Source organism: Convolutriloba macropyga, chromosome 2, assembly GCF_964194025.1.
Source record: "Convolutriloba macropyga chromosome 2, txConMacr16.3, whole genome shotgun sequence".
Classification (NCBI taxonomy): domain Eukaryota; kingdom Metazoa; phylum Xenacoelomorpha; order Acoela; family Convolutidae; genus Convolutriloba; species Convolutriloba macropyga.
In genome coordinates, this window is record NC_134469.1 from 21799999 (window position 1) to 21827556 (window position 27558).

The window sequence follows — 27558 nt, forward strand, 5'->3', positions numbered from 1 at the left end:
AATTGTGTTTGTGAAATCCTGGAGAACACCAGCGTTGACCAATGGAACCACGGCGCCAACTGTGATAATCCAGCAGATTCTGGCACGCGTGGTATGTCCGCTGAAGTTTTGCAATCCAGTAGCTGGGTGAGGGGCCTTGACTTCTGGAGAACTAAGCAATTCCCTTTTGTACAAAATACTGACGTCGTTGATAAGATCAAGCTCGGCGTTGTAGTCAAGGAACAAGATGATGACTCCATCTCATCTCTAGCCGCATCCGTAACCAAGCCCCCTAAGGAACAAAGCACTAATCTAATCCCGTTTGATAAGTTCAGTTTTCATCAAAAACTACTTCGTGTTACCGCATATGTGCTCCGTCTTTTACCATCTCATGAAGGTTACAGTACCGTAGACGGCAGCATAGCGGACGCTGTTGAGCTCGACGAAGTCGAGCGTCATCTCCAGTACCTGGTTCAAGCAGAGTCCTTTAATATCGAAAGAAGGGATCTTCTTGACAATAAATCCGTTAAGAGGAGCAGCCGCAATGCTCAGTTTATTCCGTTTATTGGACCTCACAGTCTCATCCGTTCTTCTGGTCGACTCCGACGGCTAGTGGAAATTGACTTTGACACTGAGCATCCTATCGTGCTGGATGCGCGTCATAATTTTGTTAAACTGTTTCTGCGGCATACTCATTTTAAGAACCATCATCAGGGCGTCGATTACTTACGGTCAAAGGTACAGGAACGTTATGCCATCCTTAAACTACCTTCCACACTACGTTCCATCAAATCAAACTGCGTCTTGTGTAGAAAGTTCCGTGCAGTAACCATTCAACCTATCATGGCAGACCTCCCAAAGGAGAGACTCGCATACCAGTCTCCTCCCTTTACCAACACCGGGGTTGATTACTTCGGCCCATTCTACGTCACAGTTCCTCGGACTACCGAGAAGAGGTGGGGATTTCTCTCACTACTCGTGCTGTCCAAGTTGAAGCTGTCCCGTCCCTGGACACTAGTTCCTGTGTAGTGGGAGTTGAGCGGTTCGTCTCCGTCAGGGTACTCCTGCTATGCTTTGGTCAGATAATGGTACGAACTTCATTGGAGCGGAGAAAGAGCTCCGTGAATGTGTGGAGAAATGGAGTACGCTTAACATTGCTGCCAAACTTGCACACAAGGGCATTAAGTGGAGGTTCAGCCCACCCAGTGCGCCACACCAAGGTGGCATCTGGGAGAGGTTAGTTCGTAGTTTTAAAAGAGTACTGTACACTAACCTCGGTACGCGTCGCCTGACAGATGTGTTGAACACTACTTCTTGTCTGGTCGAATACGCACTAAACTTACGTCCCTTAACGCCTGTAAGCGCCGACCCGTCCGACCTAGGCGCAATAACATCTAACCATTTTCTACTCGGTAACCAAGCAACCAGAATTCCGTCTATCGGTGACGACAAGTTCGATTATCGTAAGTGGTACGCCCGTGCACAGTCCTACGCCAATGCAATTTGGGAACGTTGGCTTAAGGAGTATGTACCTGCGCTGAACTGTAGATCTAAGTGGCAGACGCCTGCCGAGCGACACCTCAAGGTTGGTGATTTAGTTTGGATCGTTGAAGAAAGCAACCCCCTAGGGGTTACTATCCGACTGCTCGGATTGAAGAACTCCGTTGCGGTTCCGACAGCATCGCCTGCTCCGCCGTCGTACGCACGTCGTCCGGATCGCTCTTCCGCCCTCTCTTTAAGCTTGTACCGATCCTCCCAACATTTTCTTCCGGGCCGGAGGATGTTACTGAGTAAATAAATGAGCAATGCGTAGATTGAAACGAACAATCTATCCAGCGAGAAACAATTGATTACGTCATATCCCTTAACCATGTAAGCCTTACAAAAGATTAAGTGCACACAAAATACATTCTATTTGGCATAGAAAGCTCGGAAAAAGTTCGTTTAACATAATTTTCGTAGAGCCTACTAATATACTAAATCGATTGCGCTCTTTTTAGGCTTAATAATTTTATGTTTCAAAAACTTCTCGGTGATCAATCCTAGACTGAGACCTGCCAAAAAATGTTACTAGATCTGCCGGTTTGATGCACTTTTGCCTTGATGTGTTCCAATACAGTAGCTTTATCGTGGTTTATAAATTGAACAGATTACGATTGTGTGTTTTAACACCTTTACGCATCAACTGAACTCCCTTCACTTATCAAAATTTGCATCAGCAGTATGTTTTAATAAGTGGTTACAAATGTCTGTTGCAGAGTCAGACAGTCAGAACTACATCAGCAATCCCTACCAAACCGGTGACCTTTTTCATGGTAGAAAGTTTTTTCGTTCCATCTCCTCCCTTATCAACTTCGGTAAGCACTTTCGCCGGAAAAGTTTGATCTCTGACCTCCACTTTCTCCTGCCTCCCATCGAAGGAAACCTTTGCCGTTACAATGCCATCATGCTTCTTTTGATTGAATAGCGTATGCCGTTTTATTAAAATTTTCTCAGAAATCAACTTCTGTTAACGCTGGCTTCCATTCTCTCCTTTGTCAGCTGTCTTCTTGGAATGCGGTAGTAGGCCCAAATCATCAGGACTTGGACAAAAATACTCGAACAATTTTGGTGTCAGCGAGTCAAAATTGAGCCCAATAAAGTAAATAGCCGACGTACACTATGGTACCAAAAAGCTACGTACACCTAAAAAATTTTAAAAAGCAATAGAAACAACAAATAATATAACATTTTGAGTTCAAATTAGTTCTCTAATAACGCGTCATTACTCCTTTAGCTTTTTTAACGTCTAGTAGACGGTTTGTATAGTTTTCATACAGGTTTCTCACGACGTCTGCGTCAATTTCTTTCCAAATTTCATACACTTTTTCTTCTAAATTTTCCCAAAAAACTGTATATTTTCGTAATCGCTGCTTCAAAATAGCCCATACATTTTCAATAGGATTCAGATCTGGACTGTATGCTGGCCATTCCAGTACCTCCCACTCGTTTTCTTGGAAGAAATTGCCAATAATCTTTGATTTATGCACAGGAGCATTATCTTGCTGAAAAATAAGGTCCAAGAAATGCATTTTTTCTTCGTAAATTTTCAAAATTTCCAAATGACCGACAACGTATAGCTTGTTTGGACACTTAGCAAGCAGTTTCCGTCCATCTGATCGTATTGCACCCCAAAACATAAGTGATCGTTTGTCCGAACTCAAATTTGTGTTTTTTTCAAGAAATCTCGTTCAATTTCTTCGAAAAACTCTAACGATTCCGTCGCTGGAGATGCGCACCCTTGTTTCATCAGTAAAAACCACATTCTGCCAGAATGAGAACGGCTTCTTGAGCATATTGGTACACCATTTTGAACGAAAACACTTGCTTTTCTTCTTCAAACTGACTTTTTTTGCAGCACTTCTTGAAAAAACGCCATATTTTTTGAGAATTCGTCTAACTGTACCTCTGGAAATTTTATCGTAGCAAGAGAAAGCGTTATGAGCCACACGAATTCGCTCCAGTGAGGTTTTGGAATCTTTCAAAACATCGGCAACTAACTTTTTTTCTGATTTTTTTTGAGAATTTGGGGGGTCTTCCGCTCGATTTTTGGGCCTCGAAACTGTTGTTTTTCAGGTTACGGTTGTATGCATACTGTGCACTGGATCTTGATTTTAATTTGAGTTGCTTTTGTATTTTAGACCATGAAAATCCGACATCTCTTAGCGTAACAACTTGGCAAACGGTATAAGAACAAAGCGGTTTAACCATCTTTTCTGTTTAAGCGGAGAAAGTGAGAATGAAATATCTCTTAAAACTTCCAAATTTCACACCTTTTTTCACGCGTTGTCGCAAATCATGGTTATAAAGCACGAATCATGCTTTAAAAGCAGAAATCATGCTGTACGTAGCTTTTTGGTACCATAGTGTATTAACTTTTGAAACAGCTCTTTAGTCAAGTAAAGCACTCAGGATATTCAGTATTTTTTCAAGTATTTAAATTTAACATTTGCAGCGAGCGAAGCATTTGATGCACAAACAATGCGACGGATTTCAGTATGAAATTCCTATTCGGCATCATCGAATGTTTTCCTGAAGTGATTGTGCAGGTCTGAAACCCCATGGCTGCATTCAACATTTTCAAAATGATAAGTCTTCTTTTTGAATATTTAACATAAGCACCTTATTTCACCGCATAGTGTCAAAGACGAAGAAACGCGAGCAATTTGTTTTTTTTTCAGACAAAATCCTGCAATTTACTTACCTGCCTTCCACAAAGTCAAGTCAGTAAAACTGAATGCAATTCAATCGTAAATCAAACTAAGAGCTTGACTAGAAGAAGCCCAAGGACGCGCCATTAATAATGCAAAACAGGACAGCAGCAGAGTAACACACTTGAAGTTTAATGTGACGGAAGTTATGAGACAGTGATGTTGTCACATATCATATAACTGATGGCTTATGCGACATAAGCAAGGTGGCAGATATTTTATTCCCCTTTTTATTACATGGAAACATAACTTATAACCGCAACTGGGTGCCATACACAGCAAAGTGAACACAACAGATCACGGAAATCATGAACAATCAGTTGAACAGAAGCAGCAGTAGCTCTACAGGAGCAGTAATTCTGGCAAACTCAAGGTCAAATGCCAAGGCTGTAAGTGTTTATAGTTTTCATATTTGACCTTCAGTTTGCTCGATTTAATCTAAATTCAGAAGACCAGATTGTGACGTAATTAACACAAACTCACTCATGCAATCTCTGCGCAAGATGATGACCTAGTTTAGCCACTTGAAAGTTTACAATGATCTCAACTTAATTGGATACCTACCTTTCCCCATCAACGTCAATTTGTCAGCAGCGAGTATCCCTTTGGCGAAACCATGTGCATGCCCGACTACTGTCCTGCAGCTTGTGGGTTCTATCACCATAGCACAAATTGTTGTATGGTAATCAATCTACTATTCAACTCTTCTTATTTACACTCCTTATCTCTGGTACTGAATGAGGCTCTTAAACATGCGATTTGAGAGGGCCCCTAGAACATGTATAAGTTTGTCCCTTGTAGAGCTCTCGCGTTTAATGTACAAGATGAAGTGCTCTTAGAGAAAGTTTAGAGAATTCAAGACTCGGTAATCCTCACTGTACCAAACTGCTTTAAGTATTAAATACCGTTTGTTGCTGAAAAACCAGTTTATTGTGAGAAATTTTCGAATAATGGCTATGAAATTGTCAAATTGAGAAAGTTCAGCTGCAACCATTGAATAAACTTATTCAGAATCAAAACGGTTTTTTTTTGTTCTATGAGTTTCCATTACACCATTTGGAAACATGGATGAATGCACAAAATTTTTACATCATATGCGATACATAATTTGCCTTTTTTGAATGCTGGAAAGTCTAAGACACAGGACACTTTGTACCGACGATAACTTAGACTGAATAATTTATAACTCACTTTAATTTGCAATAAATTGACAAGAATGCTCGGTAATATGCGACTGCACACAACGTTCCGACTCCTTCTCATCGAATTTATACTCAAAGAACTTAAGTTTCCAAACAGATAAAAAGTGATTTCATTGATAACAATTTAGTTGGACCATGAATGGAAACACATTGAGTATCAAAAACCAGAATCATAAATCTGCTTAGAAAAATTTGAAGTGTGCATGATTTATGTACACCACATCCACTCCTCACCTCAATTGTGAAGGTAAATAATGCCAACAAACATTATATCGGAGCGGGTATTTTTTCTGAATAACAAAAATGATCGAAACTGGTTATGCGACTGAAATGCAACCATTTTTAATCAAATACCATATGTTGTGTCGCCATGATTTCGACAATTAGCGGTTATGAAACACTTGAAAAATACTGCAAAAAACAGAGAATTAAGCAAATGAACCTAGTTTTCAATGAACAAATAAGAACTATCAGATAAGACTTAAAATATAACTAAAAATGTGTCAATATTTTGTCAGAAACTCGTGACGTTTGTGCGCAAGATGGCTTTAAGACGAATTTGACAAAAAATAATCAAAGTTGTCTCGTCTCGGCTATTAATATTTGTACGTGACATTAAAATTTATATTTCGCTTTTTTGCTTAAAAAACGTACGATGAGCCAAGACAAATTGCCCGGAAAGGCAATGTAATTAAAAAATTTTCAATTATTTGGAAAGTTTTGGTTTAGGAGTTCATAATAGTGCGAAAGAATATTTGATGATTACTTATGATATACTGAAGTTTTTTCGTGAATTACAGAACAAATTGGAGATGAGCAGCCGAAAGAAATAAATTATCTCTCCAAAAATATTGTCCGATGTTATTCTACCTTTTTCTTTTCGAATGTTATCTATATCTTAGAGCTTACTGACAGTTAGCTGATTTGAACGGCGGTCTTATTAAGCAATTCTGCACGGGGTAAAATAACATGTAATCGTATATTTCTTGCATGGTTGTTCATGACCGAACAACCGAATGCCAGGGTTCCAGCCGGTAAGTCATGCGCTTAATACCGCGCTATTCAGACAGAATTAAAGAAAAACAAAAAAAAACATACATTTCAATTACAAATAATAATTTATACATAAATTATTAAATAGGTTTATAGTACAAAAATATTTGTATAAATTGCAACATGGTAAAGATTTGTCGTGTTTGATTGAACTACCAACTACTTCTAAGTCTATCTAAGTGTTAGCAGTCGTTGGCCATGCTTGAAGACCACACTTAGGACACAGTCTCTCCTCTAATGTGACATCATGTCCAAATACGTTAGATGACATGTACCTACAACAATTAAAGTTCTTGTTTATTCTTGTTTTTTTTTACACAAGCTGTAGCTGCCCATTTTAAACGAGCAAGGCAAAAGTAAGGATGACAGTACAGCATATATTTGAACGAAAAAAATAAGAGAAAATAAGTTGAAGGAATTCTCAAAAATCAGTAGAAAAAACAGTTGATTTGATTGAAAAATCAAATTGCACTGTGCTGTTGTTGCGTGCAATATATTCGCAGGAAATTGGGCGTGATTAAAAAATTTCATCGAAAAAGAAAAAAATGTGAATGCGATCTATCATCTATCAGTCACGATGACTTACGATACTGAATGAATACATGATAAAGAGTAGCTTTAAAAACATTCGGTCACTAAATAGTTGATTGATTTTCAGATATGGTAACCAGGGGGTCTAGGAAATCAACCCCCACGAAAAAAAATCCCACTTAACTTTAGATAGGAGATAAACCCCCCACGGAAATAAACCTTCATTTTAAAAATGCATTTCGGTCGTGATAATTTGTTCGGTTGTGATAGTTTCATATCAAGTACCACGGGCCACTGAGGCATGGACATAGCGCGCGAGGCATGGCCTAAATGCGCAGCAGGCAGAGAATGAACAGCAGACAGAGAATTGAACAGCAGACAGAGAATTGAACAGCTTCTTAATAGTTGCTCTTTTAACAGCCAGGCCCCACGCATGCGCAATATTCGAAACCCGTTCAAAAATCCAAATTTCTATAAGCATCGCCAGACTTAATCATATTTTGAACCATACTGATCATTGTTTATGCTCTGTCGGTCGAAAAGTGTACTAAATTAAATGGTTAATAATTTTAATATATGTATACTCTTGTTGATACTGTTTGAAAGATCGGTGGCATATCCTCCTCCCGCGCCACCAGACTTCCAACAGAGATTCAATCTATTAGGCAAGAAGCACTCAAATCTATGTTGTCAATATGTAATTATTTATTTCCAACTATTTGCTCAATTTTTAGCGGTTATTTTTTATTACTTCTCTACTATAGTGGAGACATTGAATTGAACCCCGGCTCATACGAAAATAACAGTGACTTTTTTCAAAAATGCGTGAGGGACTATACCAAAAATCTAAAAAATACTACATCTAAACTGTCGGAGTTTAAAAACAAAATCCATCGAATTAAAACATCTAGTCAATGACAACGGACTTAATTGCATATATGGCTTCACTGAAACATGGTTAAATACGTTTTCAAATCCGATACTATTTGAAATACAGAAAAGTGATTTGGCCTGTTTGAGAAATGACAGATGCGAAGGGAAGAACGGTGGTGCTTTAATGTTGCTAATAACAAAAACACTGAACGCAAAGTTGCGTACGGACCTTGAAGACATGAATGAAAATTGTGGAAGCATATGGGTACAATTTACTCACCTAAAAACAAGGCAAAAATTTATGATCAATCTTTCTTACTGTCCCAATAAAAAGTTTGGTGACGAATTCCTTGAAAACTTAGCCAGAGGGATAGATCGGACGGTATCTCAAAACATGCCGGTAATATTAATGAGAGACTATAAATTGAACTATTGGGACCAATCAGATTGTTCAAAAATTGATACAGTTGTTGTTCCTTAAGATTTGAATATCAATAACGTGTCACATGCCTCTAGAATAGGAAACAAAAAAGGAACATTAATTGATTATATTATAACGGATGGATCATTAACGATAAACAAAACTTACGTGTTTGATACCTTGATCAAAACTGACCATATGGCAACACTCATGATTCTAAACTTAACACTCACTAAAAAATCAACCGTTAGTACAAAGTTGGTTTTTGATAAATTTAGATACAAAAACAATCATTTCAGAAAACGATTAAAAACTCAGATTGGAATTTTTTTACTCGATAAAAGAGATAGAAACACTATACACAACTTTTGAAAATATTGTTCTCAGTGCAATAAGAACTCATGCACCTTTGAGAAAAGTATATATACGCAACGACAAACCCCTTTTCTCTTTGGCACAAAAATTCGTTAGCGCAACAACTAGACGGTTACAAATTAAGAAAGATCTACTTGACAATGAAATTTTTGACAAACTACTCAATGCAAGAAATCAATTGAACTCCAACTACAAGAGAAATTTTGAAAAATTCAGAAACAGTTGATTGAGAGTAACTCACGCAGTCGAAAAAAATGGAATGATATTAGAACAGCAACTAAAGTCGACTGCTTAAAAAATAGCTTTGGTAAACTCATAACAAATAAACAAGGGATTGCTAATCACTTCAACTACGTTTTTAATCAATTAGGGGCTTTTAAGTTTAACAATAATGATAGAAAATATCAGGTTGAAAACCACCACTCGGTTCCACTCAATTTTTCTTTTAGATTTGTAACCAGCCATGAATGCCTAAGAGTGCTTCTTGACCGAAACAAAGATAAAAACACTGGGTCCTTCTAACTTGCCTGCTTGGTCACATAAATTAGGAGCACCAGAACTAGCTAAACCGTTGTATTTTCTGTTTAATGAATATTTGAAAGCCGAACAATTTCCTTCGCAACTAAAATTTACTCACATCACCCCTCTATTTAAAAAGAGTGATATTGAAAATCCATTAAACTATAGACCAATCTCTTTAACGCCTCTCTTATCAAAAGTTTTTGAAGAATTACTTAAAGAGCAAATTGAAGAATATCTTCACAAAGCCAATATCTACAACAGAGCGCAATTTGGGTTCCGGAAAAATTATTCCACGATAGACGCACTGGTATAATTAACACAAACAATACTATGCAACCTTGATAAAAAAGACAATATAACAACCGTTTTCCTTGATTTATCAAAAGCGTTTGATTCGATAGACCACGAGAATTTATTCGCAAAACTTGGGTTTTAGCGGTTCAGCCAGAACAGTATCAAACGTTTTCTTAATGATAGGTTTCACTGTGTTAAAGTAAACAATGCAGAATCGGACTGATTAAATTATCAGAGGGCTTCCGCAAGGTACGGTTCTCGGTCCCCTTTTATTCAACATTTTCGTTAACGACCTGCAATTCAATGTAGTCTCTAATATAGTTCAATATGCAGATGAAAAAGTCATTTTCTCCTCCGAAAAAAAGATTCAAGATAGTCTCGAAATTCTTGAAAAGGATGTAAAAAAATTGGTTGATTACTCTGATTGCAATTCTCTTAGGTTCAATGCTGACAAAGGGAATTCATTGTTTTTAGCTCCACAGAATCTAAAGATATGTCAGTTACAATTGATGGACAACAAATTAAAGAAAAAACGGAAGTAAAATATCTTGGGGTTACTATTGATAAAAAACTCACCTTTCAATCCGAGGTAAAAACAAACATTTTACGAAGTATGGCACAAGGCATAAAATCAATCTATACATTACGGAACTGCGTACTTGAAAGCTTCAAAACACCACTTATTAACTCTCTTGTTATAAGTCACCTGCAATATCCAGCAGTACTTCTGTGATCATTATCTCAGAATCTTATAACTTTCGAAAAACAATTAAACTGGGCAGTCAAAGCTTGCTATAATCGTAAAAAGTTTGATTCATCTCACGATCTTAAACTGATGAATAACATATTAGCTGTTCGAATGTTAATACAATATAGGGTTGTACTATACACCAGACAAATTTTTAATTACAAAAAGCAAGCATTTAAAAATATTTCTGGCATTCCATTACCAACGGCGAACTTTTATTTTTACAATTGGACGAGAAAATTAGTGAATAAAATCATTGCTAGAACTAAATACATTGAACAGGGGGTGATCAATAGTGGTGTGAGATATCATAATGAAATTTTGAGGGCGAATGAAACCTTGTCAAAATCTTCTGTAATTGCCAAAAAAATATAAAGATCACTTTTTAGAAAATTCGAGAAGGACCCAGGCCAAATTCAGTTTGGCCAATTAACGTGGTGTGAATTCAAATTTAGTTCATGATGTGTGCTGTTCCTACCTATGTATTTATTAATCTATCTATTTATCTACCAATTATTCGGTATTCACAATTCAAAAATAACTTTTTCTTTTTATTTATTAATTACACACACTACCTGCATGATGAATTTTATATATCATTTCAGGAATTTACGTGTTCTTTTTTTAAGCTCTTTGATACTGACGTGGGGGTTTATTTCCAATCTAAAATGAAATAGGTTTTTTTTCCCGCAACCGGATAAAAGACTAAACACGACTAAAATAATTGCCACAAACTTTGTCTGAGAGCAATTGATTAACTCTTACAGGGAAGTGTACTGGAGCACAGTCAATGTTCCGCAAGCACGATGACAGAACTCCGAAGAGGTCAGTTTGTCGTTGAGGTCAACAGTGACATCCAGAGTAGAGAAAGACACTTCAGATATCAATACTGTTCTGGCACTCAACTCTGCTAATGATGACACTTTAATACTGCTCTGACCAGACTGACCGAACACCTTCCTGGACACTGTTGATCTGAAATAGCGGCCAGTTTATGCATTCATAAAAACCATCTCAACCATGGTTCTCAACCGTCCCCATATTAACTCAGCTGGTCGTAGCAACCACAAAAAATGTTTGCACAGTAAGTTCCCCGCTCAGGTGAAGACGGCAACGAACCGATGAAGGAAATTTTGCCCTGAAACTAGCTGAAAGGAGGTAAACTTTTTGATTAAACGGTGAAACAAATTTGATAAAACATGCATGCAAAAAAGTTGGTCCAAAGACTTGTCCCATTAGCATTTGTTGAGAGCAGACAATTGGTAAATGTTATTTTCGAGTAAAGGAAACAAGGCGGCTAGGTAATGTGCGTTTGCGCATAGTGTTCCGACCCCGCTCATCGACAAATTTTTCGAACAAAAAGGTTTTAATCAACCGTTCAATGCTAAAAATCACCATGAATTCTAATCCGACATAAGTTTCTGTACTAGTTCAAGAACATAGCTGGCAGATGACCAGAAAATAGCCGCAATAGCTTTGCAGATCTGCAGTCTCGAAAAAAACGTTAAGAAAAGACAGACCAAAAAAAATTACTCTTTTCATTAAAAAGGATGAGATGTTTGTTATATTTTGGTTAACAATCTGTATAAGTTATTGAAACCTCAATTAGCCGCTATTAAATAACCTTAAATTAGAGTGACACTCATTCACTTGACATTATCTCTTGAATTAAAGTAAAAAGTCGATTTCAAAATGAAGTTATTTTTGAGAGTTTTAAAATTGAGGTAAGTCAGGTGTGACCAAAAACATAATCACCCGATGAACAAAAACCTCGATCCACTTAGAGTGAGAAATGACATCACGCGCGCACTTCAGTTAAGACTGCATCAGCGAATGAGCAAAAAGAAGATTTAAATTGGTTGTGACGTCATATGGTCGTAAAAATCTTGACGAAACAAAAAAAAACCAAGAGAAGGTCAATAATAGCCCCAGCCATCGCTGCGCGGCTATTAAAAAATCAGTATCACGGGAAGCGGCGCCATTGCATTATCATGGAAAAATACCACAGACGGATGACTTAAGTTTAAAGACACAACTCTCTTTAACAACGAACATTCGACTTTTTTCCGAGAAATCCTACCTTTTTCGCAATAAAATAGCTCAAAAGAACAGAACATGCAAAAATTTTCTTTTAAAAGTGCAAGTCGTGATGTCCCTATGTATATATATATATATATATATATATATATATATATATATATATATATAAATTATATATATATATATATATATATATATATATATATATGCCGTCGATCTCAAATTCCCAATCTTCTCTGTTCAATCTAAAATGCAAACAGATGAAAATCAAACGGAAACAAAAAACAATTGGAATCCGAAAATTTTAACAATATCACACCTACGCGTATTCGTATATTTTCGAATGGCAACTGTAAGCAACGTTGAGGTTCCATCTCAATAAAGCTAACAAAGAATACCGTAAAGTGATGTATATTGATATTGTGTGACAAGATGTAGCTAAAGATTGGAGTCTTCAAATTAAAACATAGATGGCAGATTTCCAGAAAATAGCCGCAATCGCTTCGCAGATTTGCAGTTTCAATAAAATAGTATGCGAAACAGACCAAAAGAAGCTTCTGTTTATTAAATGCTGAGACTGAGATGTTGTATTTTGGTTAAGAAATTTTAATAGCTGCTCTCAAATAGCCTTCAAGTAGAGTGACACGTACTCACTTGACCTTATCTCCTTGAATTAAAGTAAAGAAAAAACCATTACAAGGCCAGGAGGTTATTTCTGAGAGTGTGGTACGTCAGGTGTGACCACAAACAATCACGCGAATGAAAAAAAAAACGCTCCAAGAATGAAAAATGACGTAACGCATGCAATGCACCGGTGAAATTGCATGACGAAAAGGAGATTTGAATTGATTGTAAAGTCATATGATCGTCACAAAAAACTTCACGAAATAAAAAAAAACCAAGAGACGGCCAATCACAGTCCCAGCTATCACTTTGCGGCTATTAATAAATGATTACCATGCTCTAAATTTGAAAAACGCAATCTTCAGTCATGCTGTCAACAAAACAGATCAAAAACTTGGAAAACTAGTCTTCAAACTAATAATTCATTACATGGACTCTTTGAAAAGAACAGGTGTTAGAGGTGATGTTAAACTTGACAAAATAAATAATAATCAACTTCTAAGAACCGCCCTTCACACCGTAAGTATAAGTCTCCAAAACAGTTTCTATGAATAGAACAATTGGAGACTAGTGAGCAGAAAGGCTCTAAGAGAGCTTATCGCCCACTGGGCGCTACCTGTTTATTCGGTTTCTGAGTTTGAAAACTAAAATGGGCCAGACGAAAAATCGGTCAAGCGAAAAATCGAATACAAGAGACCAACAGGATTAATATAATTGCTATAAATTTCGTTTGAGGGCAATTAACAAGGATTTTCTAAATAGTGCTAGTTAGGTCATTTATGCTGAAACATTTCTATTATAAATCAGAGTTAATGAGGATAATATTGGATGACATCACGCCACATAACAGCAGCTGAAGTGCGGCAGCAACGAAGAGTTAAGGTTAGTGTGAGAGATAAAACTTGAACGAGAAAGAGAAGGAAAGAAACCCCAACCGTCAGACAAAGAGAGGTATGAACATGTTCTAAGATGAGGTTTGACTCCGCAATTTCTAGTTTTCTAGCGTTGTTGGTAACTGAAACATATAGAAAAAAAAACAAACAGCAAAATTCAAAAGTTTCCAGATTTCTCAGTGGAAAACATGTTCGAAATCATTTTTTTCTAGAGCTCTGTCATGTAACTCTTCTGCAAGACTTGAAAAGTTTCGCTGCCCAGTAATGATCGTTAAACCCAGAAAAGGAAAAAAAATTCAAAAATTTTCAAAACAATTGCAAATTTTAACAAATTATTGCTGAAATTCGGGATATTAATATCTTCAGAACCATTTCATTGTCTCGAGAGACTATTTAGTATCCCTATTTCAAACCTTAAATAGTTTCATTGGCTCAAAGATCCATAAACTTTAAACAAAACTTTCAAAAATTGAAAATTTATATTTTATTAAGAAATTGCTACTCTCGAGTCATTAAGTTATTGATAACCATTTCATTAACTCCAAAATTTTTGCATCAGCTGATTTTCAAACCTTGAAAGAGGTCCCTAGGACCCTCTTGCGAGAAAAAATTCAAGAAGATTCAAAAAAACTTGAAAAAATTGCAAATAATTTTAAATACTGATTAAATTCGTGATATAAAACTCATATGAAACATTCCATTTCAAAACTACAATCAGTAACCTATTATCCAACCCTAGAGGAGGTTATGTGGCTCTTGAGGCTGGAAAAACCTGAACAATGACAAAAAATTCAAAGCTTGAAGAAAAATTGCAAGTTTTGTTTAAAAAAAAATGACAAAATCTCGGATAATAAAAAATGAAAACTAATCCCTGGCCAAAAAAACTTTCAAGTACCTCCTTATCAAAAACTAACGGAGGCTTTCTGATCCCTGAGGCTGAAAAATCCCGAATAATGACAAAAATATCAAAAAAATTGAAAAAAAATTAAAAGCTTTGTCAAATAAATGTTAAAATCCGCGATGTTCAAATCTTAAAAAAAATTCCATTACATCTAGAAACTATACAGTAACCTATTGTTAAAAACTACAGGAGATTCTTTAGCCCTTGTGGCTGGAAAAACCTGAAAAACTACAAAAATTGCAAATTAAATTAAAAAATTGCTAAAATTTGTGATAAAATTTTATAACTAATCCAAGGCCAAAAAAATTTTCAGCTTTTTATTGTCGAACCCTAACGGCGGTTTTCTAAACCCTGAGGCTGAACAACCCTGACTAATGACATAAAATGTCGAAATGAAGAAAAATGTCAAAAAATGCAAAAACTTGTAATGTTAAAATCTTGAAGGTACTTGGGCTTAGGTTAGGGGTTCGTTTCAGTTTTATCAATTTTTGTTGTATCGACAGGGTACATTTGGAAATATTCGAGTAATGAAAGATATTTCCTCAGCTTCAGATATTTCCATAGCGCTGCAGAGAATCTTGTTTTCGCAGAAAATTCTGTCCCCGTGATTCCATTTTCTCTTCTTTTAATAAAGTCAATGTCAACTGATTATCATTTGTTATGTAACTGCATACTGTCAAACTTTGAGATAAATTGACCTGAAGAATTGACGACGGCTCATTGGACGGCAGGGAGATCCAATAGAAATTCAACTGTGCTTTCCTTTTAGCACAATGCTTCCTCTTTTGCTTTTCTGGTAGGTAGAGCGCAAGTAAAATTATCAATTGGCGATTTAATATCCTGTACTTTTGGACATAGAAGAGTTTCCAAATCTATTACCTATTCCTGAAAGAGACTTGGAAGTGATTCTGTTTTCTCTTTCGGATTTATTCTGTTTCAGCCTCCAGTGTTTCTTATGAACCCCAGTTACAAATTATATGTTGTAAAATAGCAAATTACTGTAATAAAATAGCACGTGCAATTGTGGGCAATAAAAGATTTATGCTCACTAGGCTGGGGGGCCAAACCAGAATGATCCTTCCTCTCTTTCCCATTGGCATAAAATTTCCCCAGCGGAAACCAAAGTTTAAGGGCAACAAAAATTTGTGATAGAAACCAGTAGGGATAAGTGCAGCCGTTCCAAGAGATACGATGTAACAATTTAGTTACCCACTTATCCCCTGTCACTAGCGGAAAGTGAGTTGTAGGAAACTGGTGGAAGCAAAAGAATTGTGTCAGAATAATTATTCGAGCAAAACGATAAAACGATAACTCTTTAAAAAACCAGTGTTCTTGTAACGAAAACCTTCGCAGTTTTAAATCACTATTTCGTGTTTCAGCATTCCAACAAGAACAAACTTTTTTTGAAAGTCTTCAAAAAAACATAAGGCCAATCCCGTGATATGATCCAAATATGACCCAATGATTGATATCGTTTTGGCCATCGTTTTCAACGAAAATGATACTGACAAAAGGAATCGTATTCATCAATATCTTACCTTCTAGGATAACCTCCACCTCCCCACTTGAGTTTGACTTTCCAACCAAAGTATATTCCGACGATCAGCAAACTACAAAAACACATGTCGCGAAGATACCACTCTTTTAACATGAAGGATCTCCCCTCTCTCACAAATAAGAATGGCTCTCCAATAGCGCGAAATATATATACCAACAATACGCTTGCCAGACAAACACGCGCGATTACCACTTTCTTAAAGGATCTCCCCTAATGGATCAGGGATCTCCCTATGCCAAAAGGATCTCAAAGGATCTCCGTACAACCCATCTTCCCACATATATATGATACTACTTATTCCTATTTCAAGCTTGATATAGTTTCACTCTCTCAAAGATCGGTAAATATGAAACATGATGACGTTTCCGAAAAACAATTTAAATTTTATCAAAAAATTGCAAAAGCTGGAGTCATTAAAATATTGATAACCATTCAATTAACTCTAAAAACTATGCAAACAGCTTATTATCAAACCTTGGAGGAGGTCCCTACCACGCTGGTACAGGAAAAGGATCAGAAAAAATTCAACAATATTCAAAAAACTTGAAATGGCAAATATTTTTAAAAAAAAATTGCTTAAATTCATGATAATAAAATCCTGAAAAACATTCCGTTACATGTAAATAAGCAGTAACCTATTATCAAACCCTAGAGGAGGTTCCTTGGCTCCTGAGGCAGGAGAAATCTAAAAAATAAACATTTTAAAAAACTTGAAAAAACAATTGCAAGTGTTATCCAAAAATGCTAAAAATTGTGATAATGAAGTTGAAAACTACTCCATGCCAAAAAACAATTGTCATTCATTTATTATCAAACCATTAAGGTTTTCAGGCCCGTGGGTCTGGGAAAACTTAAATAAGGACAATAAATGTCAGAAAAATGAAAAATTGCAAGTTTTGTAAAAAAAAAAATGCATTAGTTCGTGATGTTGAAAACCATTCCATTACCTCTAGAAACTATGCAGCAACCTATTACCAAACCCCAGAGGAGGTTCCTTGACACCTAGGGCTGGAAAAACTCAAAAATGACAAAATTTAAAAAAAAATTGAAGAAAATTGTGAAAATTAATATAAATTTGCGTGTTTTTGTTTGGATAACAAAAACATATAGATAGCCCTTAAAATGGCCAAAAAAGTAAGTATGTATTGCAGCAAACCTTTATCAACGTTAACTTAGTTTGAGAACAATTGAAAACAGTGTGTTTTCCAAGACCTGAAAACAAAGATGCATTGAGGAAAAAAGAACAGACGAACAGCCGGTAATCAATGAACGCAAATAAGAAAAAGGGTTCTTCCCTGAATCACTGTAGAAATAGCTCATTAAAAACCACTAATTTCTGACACACTGCAGAATTTCTCCATCCACTTGTAAGCATTCAGGAAACCACTGGTTATTAAGCATTTCCCAAGCAAAGTTTGCTAAAAAAAAAACCGTTGGTATAAACAAAGAAGTCTTGAACAAAAACAAAAAACCTAATTCAATATATGATTTTACTCTTGAAATCATGTCATTTCTTGAGTGCAGTATTTTGAAACTATCTAGCAAACAATGAGCAAGATATAGAATAAGCAAAAATGAATTAGAAACAACACGCCAATTCAAATGAATAAAATCAATGCATGAGCCCTTACAAAGCAGAGTAATAACAACAATAAAGAAAACACCCATTCGAAAAGTTTTAATCAAATACGTTAATAAATCTCAATGAAAAAATAAACCGTCAAAAACATATAGATAGCCCTTAAAATGGCCAAAAAAGTAAGTATGTATTGCAGCAAACCTATATCAACGTTAACTTAGTTTGAGAACAATTAAAAACAGTGTGTTTTCCAACACCTGAAAACAAAGATGCATTGAGGAAAAAAGAACAGACGAACAGCTGGTAATCAATGAACGCAAATAAGAAAAAGGGTTCTTCCCTGAATCACTGTAGAAATAGCTCATTAAAAACCACTAATTTCTGACACACTGCATAATTTCTCCATCCACTTGTAAGCATTCAGGAAACCATTGGTTATTAAGCATTTCCCAAGCAAAGTTTGCTAAAAAAAACCGTTGGTATAAACAAAGAAGTCTTGAACAAAAACAAAAACCTAATTCAATATATGGTTTTACTCTTGAAATCATGTCATTTCTTGAGTGCAGTATTTTGAAACTATCTAGCAAACAATGAGCAAGATATAGAATAAGCAAAAATGAATTAGAAACAACACGCCAATTCAAATGAATAAAATCAATGCATGAGCCCATACAAAGCAGAGTAATAACAACAACAAAGAAAACACCCATTCGAAAAGTTTTAATCAAATACGTTAATAAATCTCAGTGAAAAAATAAACCGACTGACGTCGGAAAAATTTCTCTCCAATGACAGGCGGCCCAATTTATTTTAGGGGCTGTAGCCTCGATACATTTTTCTTTTTGGGTGCGAAAAAATCAGCCGCTGGTAGGATTCGAACCACTACCTCCTGAGTCCTCGACGGAGGTATTAAACACGGCGCTATCAGGGCCTAGCAAACGATTCTCTAATTCTTAAAAAAACTGATTCCGTCATTTAAATGTCACCTGTTTCTCCTAATAAACCCAAGTACATGCAAAATCAAGGGAAAATTAATCTCCTGTTGTCTTTTGTTTTCTAGAGTAGCATTTCTAGTTCTAAAAGTGAACAGAAAAAATATCAAGTTGTCTTTAAATTATATTTTTATTACAGTGCTATTTAAAAAAAACATAACCGACTAAACGTCGGAAGAATTGCTCTTGAAAGACTAGTGGGAGCTCTAGTCAATTGCAGCCTGCTTCGTTCGGAGGGGGGGGGGGCAAATGGGACTAAAAAGTTCTATAGTGGGCTTCAAACAACCACATTAGAGGTTAACATATACCACTATTAAGATTTAAAGTAAAAAATGACACCAGTTTCGGCGCACTTTTCATTTGACTATTAGAATTAAATTGCCGCCAATTGAGTTCAGCTGCTTGAAATTGTGATTGAGAGAGAATTTTAGATCACGCAAAATACAAAGTCAAGGGCGTAAAAGTCATTCGAAGTCAAAATTGTCAAGCGAAAATTTTGCATAAAAAAAGACACACACGTTTACAATAATTGCTATGAACTACGTTCAAGAGCAATTAAACATTTACAGATTATTGGATAAAGCTCTACAATTGGGCACCGATTGAATTAAACAACTGAAACATGCGAGTATAGATGGCCAAAAAATATGCGAAGAGGACAAAAATTCATGAACGCTAGCAAAAAGCACGATAGATGTAACGCCACCTCCATCTGCTAGCCACTGGACGCCCGCAAAATGAAAGCCTTTATTAAGATGGTGTTATCAGTTGCTTGACAAATATGGCTAAAACTATCATGAAGAAATTGAGCTAGCGCCTGTTTGTGACATTATCAAAAATTCTAATATTATAAAGTCATTCTCAAACAGGGAACACATGTTTCTCCTCAATTTAATCGGTCAAAACAGCAAGATTTTTAATCAAAAACCAATGAACAAAAATCAATTGAAATATAGTTCAACTTGGATAGCAAATTTCAAAAATGACAGACGTTTATTTCTTCGAATGCAACAACATACTACAGTTAGTACTCTTCTTAGAAAACAGTGTGAAAAATTTAAGGCAAAGACAACGAAATCGCTGACGTTTCCATTTCCTGTTTCTGTGTGATCCAAAACCCCCTCTCGAAATCATTCCTAAAACGAGTCAAAACTGTTGAAGAATGTGGACATTATTACTACCCATCTGTTCGTAAAAGAGAACGCGACAATGAAGAATCTTCAGGTTGTCAAACCAAAAAATTATTTCTAAGACATACCCGACAGATTGCCGGTAAATTGCCGCCATTGGTTTCCGTCACCCCATTGAAACTGACAGAACAGAAAAAAATAAAACCTGATTGATGAAAGAAATCTTTTTTAAAAGTGCGAACTATTTTGATTTCATTTTGTTGCTACTACTGTCAGTTAATGAGAGGATAAAGGGGCCAGCATCAACACCAATAAGCATTATAGATGATAACTGTAATTTATAAGACAACTTCCAGTAGCGGGCATGTAAAATGGGGCTTTAAGGGTTTATCACGTCCATTTTGATCCGGTTTCTTGGTACTGCTCTCTTCATTCTAGATTGCTTTGGTGATCAGCTGCTGTTAAAAGCACTTTGAGCAGATTGAGCGAGCGATGAAACTAGCCTAGAGAAGTCAAAAATACTTCAAGCAAATCTCAAAAAAGCCGCAAAATTATTTAAAGCGAAAATTTTTGTTCGACGAATTAAAAAAAGGAGCGCAATAATAGCCCGCTGAGAAGCTGAGGGCGGCTATTAAAAACCAATACTGATATTCGAGTCGAAAACCAAACATCATTACTCACATTCGCTTCCTAAAAAAACCGATGCCAGCCCTCTCTACAATACGCGTCCACTAACAAGAGCTATAAAACTATGTGTACAAAAACATAGCTGAATTTTCTCAGATAAAATGTCCGCTCAACAACAATAAGAGAAAACTAATTCATTTCATAGTAAACTAAAAACTACTGAATTATGACCAGCAGATTGCCGAAATAGCTGCGAAACAGACTTACGTGATGAACAATATAAATAAACAGATGCAAAACTGAATTGACGCAGTTGCAAATATTAGACTAAAACCTAACGAAAAAATGCCTACAAAAAACTCAAATTCGTTATTTTACTTTGGTCGCTTATTATTATTATTATCATTATTATTATTATTTGCATTCATCATTACGATGGATTCTATATTGAAATTAAAAGTGGTTAGAGTGATCCAAAGTGACCTTAATAAAATTAGAAGTCATATAGAGCTAGGTAAGTCAGACATAATGTAAAATTTATTTCACAGGTCAACTTAACTCGTTGCCAAATGGTTTAAGCAACGACGTCACGCATAGAAAAGTAGCAAAAGAGCAGTGAATTAGCGGTATGAAAAAGTCGAGAAACTGCCTCTTTTAAAGTTTGCGGAGTGAAAAAAATGGAAAACAAAAGAGCGTCACAATAAACAAAACATACCCGGCAGATTGCCGGAAAATAGCCGCCGTTGATTCCAATAAGCATGATTGGGATTGAAAGAATAGAAGATATTGAAAAAAAAAGATTTTTGTACAAAAACATTTTTTAAAGTCCGATTTATTTTGATGGCATTTCGTAGTTGAACATACTTCTGTTTCTTAGAGAGAGGCTACGGGTGCTACTATCATCACCAATAAGCATAAGAGATGCTAACTAAGACTTATAGGAACGACGTTCAAATACCGGGCATCTAAAATTGGGCTTTATGGGTTTATCCCGTTTCTATTTCTGACTTCAATTTTTTATACTGACTCTGTTCATTTTGAATTGCTTTGCTGAGCAACTGATGTTCAAATTCACTTTTAGCAGAATGAGAGAAGAGAGAAACTAGCCTACAGAAGTCAAAAAGATTTCACGCAAAATGTCAAAAAAGCGGCAAAATGGTAAAGCGAAAAAAAGTTCGACGAAGTAAAAAAAATAGGAGCGCAATAATAGCCGGCTGAGAAGATGAGGGCGGCTATTAAAAAACTATGTTAAAACAATTAGTCAAACTGTTGATTGAGAATTGACAAACACCAATTTCATTAAGTAGTCTTCTCGCATAAAAGCACAGTAAACTAGTTTCCAACCCTCAGAAACCTACGCAGACCTGCATTCTCAAAAAGATAGTAAAAGAAAGACCAAAAAACTAATTTCTTTTTTATTAAATAATCAGATATGTACAATTCAAAAAATATTCACTGTCCAAACAAACAACTAGACCTAAAACGGACTATGAGTGAATTAGGAAAACCATTTCGAAGAAAATCAGAACAAAAATTTTTAAAAAACATAGCCGGAAGATTGCTGGAAAATAGCCGCCGTTGACGCGCTTGATGCACATCGGGATTGAAACACAAAAAGATACAAAGAGGAGATAAATTCACCGGATTTGTTTCTGTTTTTTTTTTTTCAGTGTCAATATGCGTTCTAATTTGGCTCGCAATTTCAGTCAGATTCTAAAACTATACTTAATTCAGCTTCCAAACTAAAAGCTAATAAGCTCAATACCCATGTAAGCTAGCAAACACTAATGAACTTTGATAACCTAATTCTCAATGACTTAATGACCGGGCTTTATCGGTTTATCCAGTCTCTTTTAATTTTGATCTTTTGATTTTGACAGCATTCACCACATTGCATAATTAAATGCTTGAAAATTTAAAACCCATTTTGTTGAAACAGTGAGTGAAGTAAAAGTCAGAAGTCAAACGTGAAAATCGTGACTTATGTAAAACGAAAAACGTGATCAAAAGGTAAAACCAATAAAAAAGGAGAGCGCCTAAATAATAACCGTTGAGAGGTTATGGCGGCTATTAAACAGAAAAGTAATAGTTAAGTAATAAGGCCGCATGTGAACAGACCTTAAAATGTGTGAACAGACCTTAAAAAAAGACAGCGCCTCATAACGATTCAAATTCTTTGAATTGTGAAAAACAAAACCAAGAGGAGGCCAATAATAGCCCCAGCTATCGCTTTTCGGCTATTAAACAAAAACCAAGATCACCGCAATATAACTACGCTCAGCTTACATCCCCCACTCCCCCGTAGAGCTTACAACAGCAACAACCTTTCACTTATATAATCCTACTTTTTATGGCCTACGACATAAATCAACCCAGATTTCCCACCTGGTATTATTTTGCGGGACATCTGAGTCGTCTTCTAGGTGACATAGAGGATTGTCAAATACGTCAAAGTTGTTGACGCGGCGCATGGATCTGATGGAAGCTGGAAGATAGTGCAGCCTGTTGTTCCTCAAATTTAAATCCATCAAACTAGATGAGATATTCACAATCTGCCATGGAAGCCTCAGAAGTCTGCAACATGAATTGAACAGCAATAAAACACCACGTCCGAAGAAAAAGTTCCTAAATTGGAGCCTCAAAGTCATGCGAACTGTAGTCCACAATGTGAGAAACCCAGGGCTAATTTTATAACCCTAAGCAACAGAATGAGTTATAGTCAAACAACTGATTACTGTTTTATCTACCTTAGCTGTTATTAATTTTACTACTTCACATTCTACCGGCTCACTTCACATTCTACCGGCTCAAGCGCGACAGAAAGAACTCAGTAATAAAAAAAACGATTTAACCTTTTCGAGCATTCTTTTAAAATTAATTTTACTGACTTATTGTTTCTGAGATTGAGTGAGGTCAATGAATGACAGGCGAACATCTCCACAGGCAGACACTCAATTAGATTGTCTGAACAGTCCACATTCTCCAGATTGATACATCCCCCAATTGACGCCGGCAGAGTTCTGAGTTTGTTCTGGCACACTGATAGAACCCTGTCAATTATAACAACATAAACCGAATATCGGTTTTGTATCAAGGTCAAAACCAGGTTAAAACTCAAAATGATACACGGCCTACTCAACTGCAAAAAAAAATCTGTCAAGATTTCAGTCAGAAAGATAACAAGATATCGAGAGGTTGATAGTATTTTCTTATCTTTTTTACCAGTTGCTTTGTTAATTTAGAACCCATATTGAACTACCCACTCAGATTCGAGCGCAGAATGGTAGATCAGCAAGTAAATGCCTTCTCGGATGGGTCGATTTGCTACATCAAAGGAGTCATATATATGGAAAAAGGATCCAAACTGTCCACTTTGTTGAAAAACTTTCGGTAATATGACAGGTTATTGATCTCTGTTACTAGAAACTACTTTTCTCATGTTTTTTTTTGAAATATTGTCTGCTAACCTCAGAGCACGTAAATTGCCGAATGCTTCCGGGAGACGACTGAGATAATTCATGTTAATGTCTAGCAGAAACAAAGAGCTCAACTTCGTGATAGAGTCTGGGAGAGATCCCAGACTGTTGGCAGCCACATCTAGGTACTTGAGACCAAACATAGTCCCAATATCCACAGGAAGCGAGGTCAGTTCGTTATAACTGAGGTCGATGTCTGTTAGGGTCTTGATACTGCAGAGAGAGTCAGGCAGTTTCTGGAGTTTATTGTCCTGAAGGTACAGCTCTTCTAAGTTGGCCAGCAGCTCAAACGATTCCGGCAGACTTGTCAGGCTAAAATGTCCAATAATTTGTCATCATGGTTTATTGCATAATTGTCATCATGAAAAATTCAATATGCAAGATCAAAACATCACAGCGTGATTATAGGAAATGCGGTTCATGGTGTTATTGCTCTCGCATTTTTAAACACTTTATTGGCATTTAAAATTTAAGATCAACGTTCAAAGCGGGCCTAAAACGATTCAAAAGATTTCAATATTGATTACTCAGCACATCAATAAACATATTAATAACACCTCTTTGGATCCGGCAAAAGAGCGCGATCAAAACTTCCCTTCACACCGTAATACCTCACCTTTGGGTTAAAAAAATCATTGCTGAAAGTAGAAAAACTATCAAATTGTTGACATAGATTTTCCAGTAATTAACAAGTCGACAATTTGGTAACAAGTCGACAAGAAATGAGCAAACTTGCCTCTTCGAAACATTATGCATCAAATGAAATCATTGAAAGAGTCGTATATACCTCCATAGATAGAGCGATTGAGATGTTTCATTATCCAGGATATATCATACGACTACAAAAAAAAAAATAACGAGAAAAACAGGCAAAAAGATAAATTTTGCACAAAAAAATTGCACAAAAACGCTGTCCCCGCCAATTAGACATTAGGCTGTTTCTAAAAACATTAAACTTTGATTGCGTTTTTTTCAAAAGACCAGAGGACCGCCCATCATTGTGATACTGTGAAAAGAAAAAACCTACAAAAATGCGCGAACATGCAAAAATCAAAGATTTTTTGAAAACTGGTTGTACCAAGAACAAATACCAGTTGACGAAAACGAAACCCTAATGAAGAGAAAAATGTAGTTCAATAGACAAGGGATGTAACTTGCCTATAGATATGCTGAGCTACAAGTTAATAGAAATAAGATTGGCAAATCTCAGAGATCCATTGTCTTTTTTAAAAAAAATCACATATTTTCAGAATTAAAAGCCAACAGAAGCTTTCGACTAAAAGAGTGGACAGATTAATTTACAAAGTCGCCGAAAACTATTTGCGCCTGTTACTATTGAGACTAAGTCATAAAAACATAAGAAAAAATCAAAGACGAGCTGAACAAAAAAATTTCACAAACAACTTTACGAAACCAGAGTGTGTTCAAGCCATTATTTCTTTAAAAATTAACCCTGACAAAAACAAATATTCATTTGCGTCTCCTTTAAACATCATAAAGTCTTTGTAAAACGTCTATTTCAAAAATGCAGCGAAAAGAACAAAAATTGAAAAGTATCTAAATTTCACAAAATTCTTCTGAAACAAATGTCTAAGCCCTGAAGAAATCAGTGAAATCGTTTGACCGACAAAAAAATTATTGTTGAGTTCAACAAAACATTTAAGAGATTTCTCAATTATGAGGCTGAGTTACGAAAATGACGCAACATTGTAAAAAACGAAGAAAAACGCAAACCAGAGCAAAAAGAGTCAAAAACCCCTTCTCTATATGGATATCAATTAATAAGTTCATTTTCGTATCTATAGTTGGCCAACAAGACCTTTAGTTATTCAATATTTGGCGTACGGCAACAAAATTAACAAAAACATGGCAGAAATAAAAAAACTACCAAATTATGCAAGAGAACGGTGTCGCAGCCATTAAATCCATATTATGAAAACAATAAATACGTTCAGTTAAAAGTGTGAACAGCTTTTTTCAGATAGATTGTTCAGAAATGTGAGAATTTACCAAAGGAAAACAAGAATGGGCAATTAATAAAAAAATTTTGTATGAAAACTCGTAGTACCAAAAACAAGAAACCGTTCTTTCTAAAAAATCAATCCGCCGCAAAATTAGCGTGTATTCTATAAAAAATGTCAACCCGTATTTACTTAGAAAAAGCTTAAAAATGACAGAAATATTAGGAATAAAATTGACAAGTTCAAAAAATCACTGAAATTTCCTTAAAACAAATACGTTCAATGACATATGAGATATTAGGTAACAACCGAATGCATAGTACAGTTTCACTTACACCTCTTGAAGAAGCCATTTGGATCTTTGAATGGTTAGACTCAGTAATCAGACTGCCAAAAGAATAACAATTGAAGGCAAAACACAAGAATACAGTTAAAGTTTGTTAAATTTTTCTTCAAAGGCAGAAAAACCGTTAGGTTCTCCAAAAAAACTATATCAACATTATATCTACTTAAATGGGAGCTCTCGTTAATGGAGCCGAGAATAAAAAACTTTGTCAGTGATTAACATTAAAAAAACAAAAGCAAAATATTTTGAAAAAAGGCAGCACCAAAATAAAAATTAAAAAATTTGATTTTAAGAATCCATAATATCAAACCTATCCCTGATTTTGCGGCACGCCAAACAAACCGCCAAAGTGTTCTAAAAAATTAAGAATTAGACCAATTGTTGAGTGAAAAACTTCAAATATTCAAAAAAAACTGATGCATTATGTATAATTATCGAGTTAAATATGTAAAACTGGCAAAATTTTAATTCCAGAAGACTTTTATAGGGAGCCGAGTTGCAACTAGCTCTTTTTTGGAGTTTAAAGAGATCGTGTTCGGGGTTTCTAAATCTCCAATTTTGGCAAACGTAAACAAAGTGAACCAAAAAGCATATTTTGTGCAATTTTTGATGAAAAAATTCTGAAGCTTGAAAATTTTAACAAAATTTTTAGCCAAAGAAACTCCAATACAAAAATTCAGCACCACTCATCTATCTCTTACTGTAACAATAACACTCTACCGTTAAAAATTTTAACTTATTTTAAATAATATTAGCAAAATTGTGCCAAATTTTAGCAAAGCTTACTGAAAATGTGAATAAAACTCGAAAATTCACTAACTTTAAACCTCAATAACTCCCTGTAAAAAACGAAATTCAAAAAAATCTTTTAGAATCCATATTCCCATATTTTAGCATCGACGTGCTTTTTAGTGGTACCACTCACAACGCTCTACGATGAATATATCGATCGGCCAAAATTGAGTGAACAAGAAAAAAAACCAATTGAGTATATAGTTCCTCCCTCCCCACTAAAGTTGGAGTCGGAACAATAAATAAAAGGCTAAAATGGAACAAAAACAGGCTTTCAAAATCTGGCCTTTCAATCAAAGTAAAATCTGGCCTTTCAATCAAAACGCAATTCTTTTATAATTACTCACCGGCACTAATTATTTTTGTGTGCGGTCAAAACAGTTCCGAACAA

At 35.7% G+C, this 27558-nt stretch overlaps 1 protein-coding gene across 1 annotated transcript in view; it reads right to left on the reverse strand.

The window, feature by feature from the left end:
* Nucleotides 1-6514: 6514 nt before the first annotated feature.
* The window catches only part of LOC142335189 (uncharacterized), a 32796-nt gene continuing 11752 nt past the window's right edge, over nt 6515-27558 (reverse strand). The window contains exons 4-8 of the mRNA XM_075383573.1: nt 24060-24380; nt 23481-23642; nt 22978-23166; nt 11014-11223; nt 6515-6759 (exon numbers count right to left, since the gene is read on the reverse strand). Coding sequence (XP_075239688.1) covers nt 6660-6759; nt 11014-11223; nt 22978-23166; nt 23481-23642; nt 24060-24380 — 982 coding nt within the window. The 3' untranslated portion in view covers nt 6515-6659. The remainder of the gene's footprint in view (nt 6760-11013; nt 11224-22977; nt 23167-23480; nt 23643-24059; nt 24381-27558) is intronic.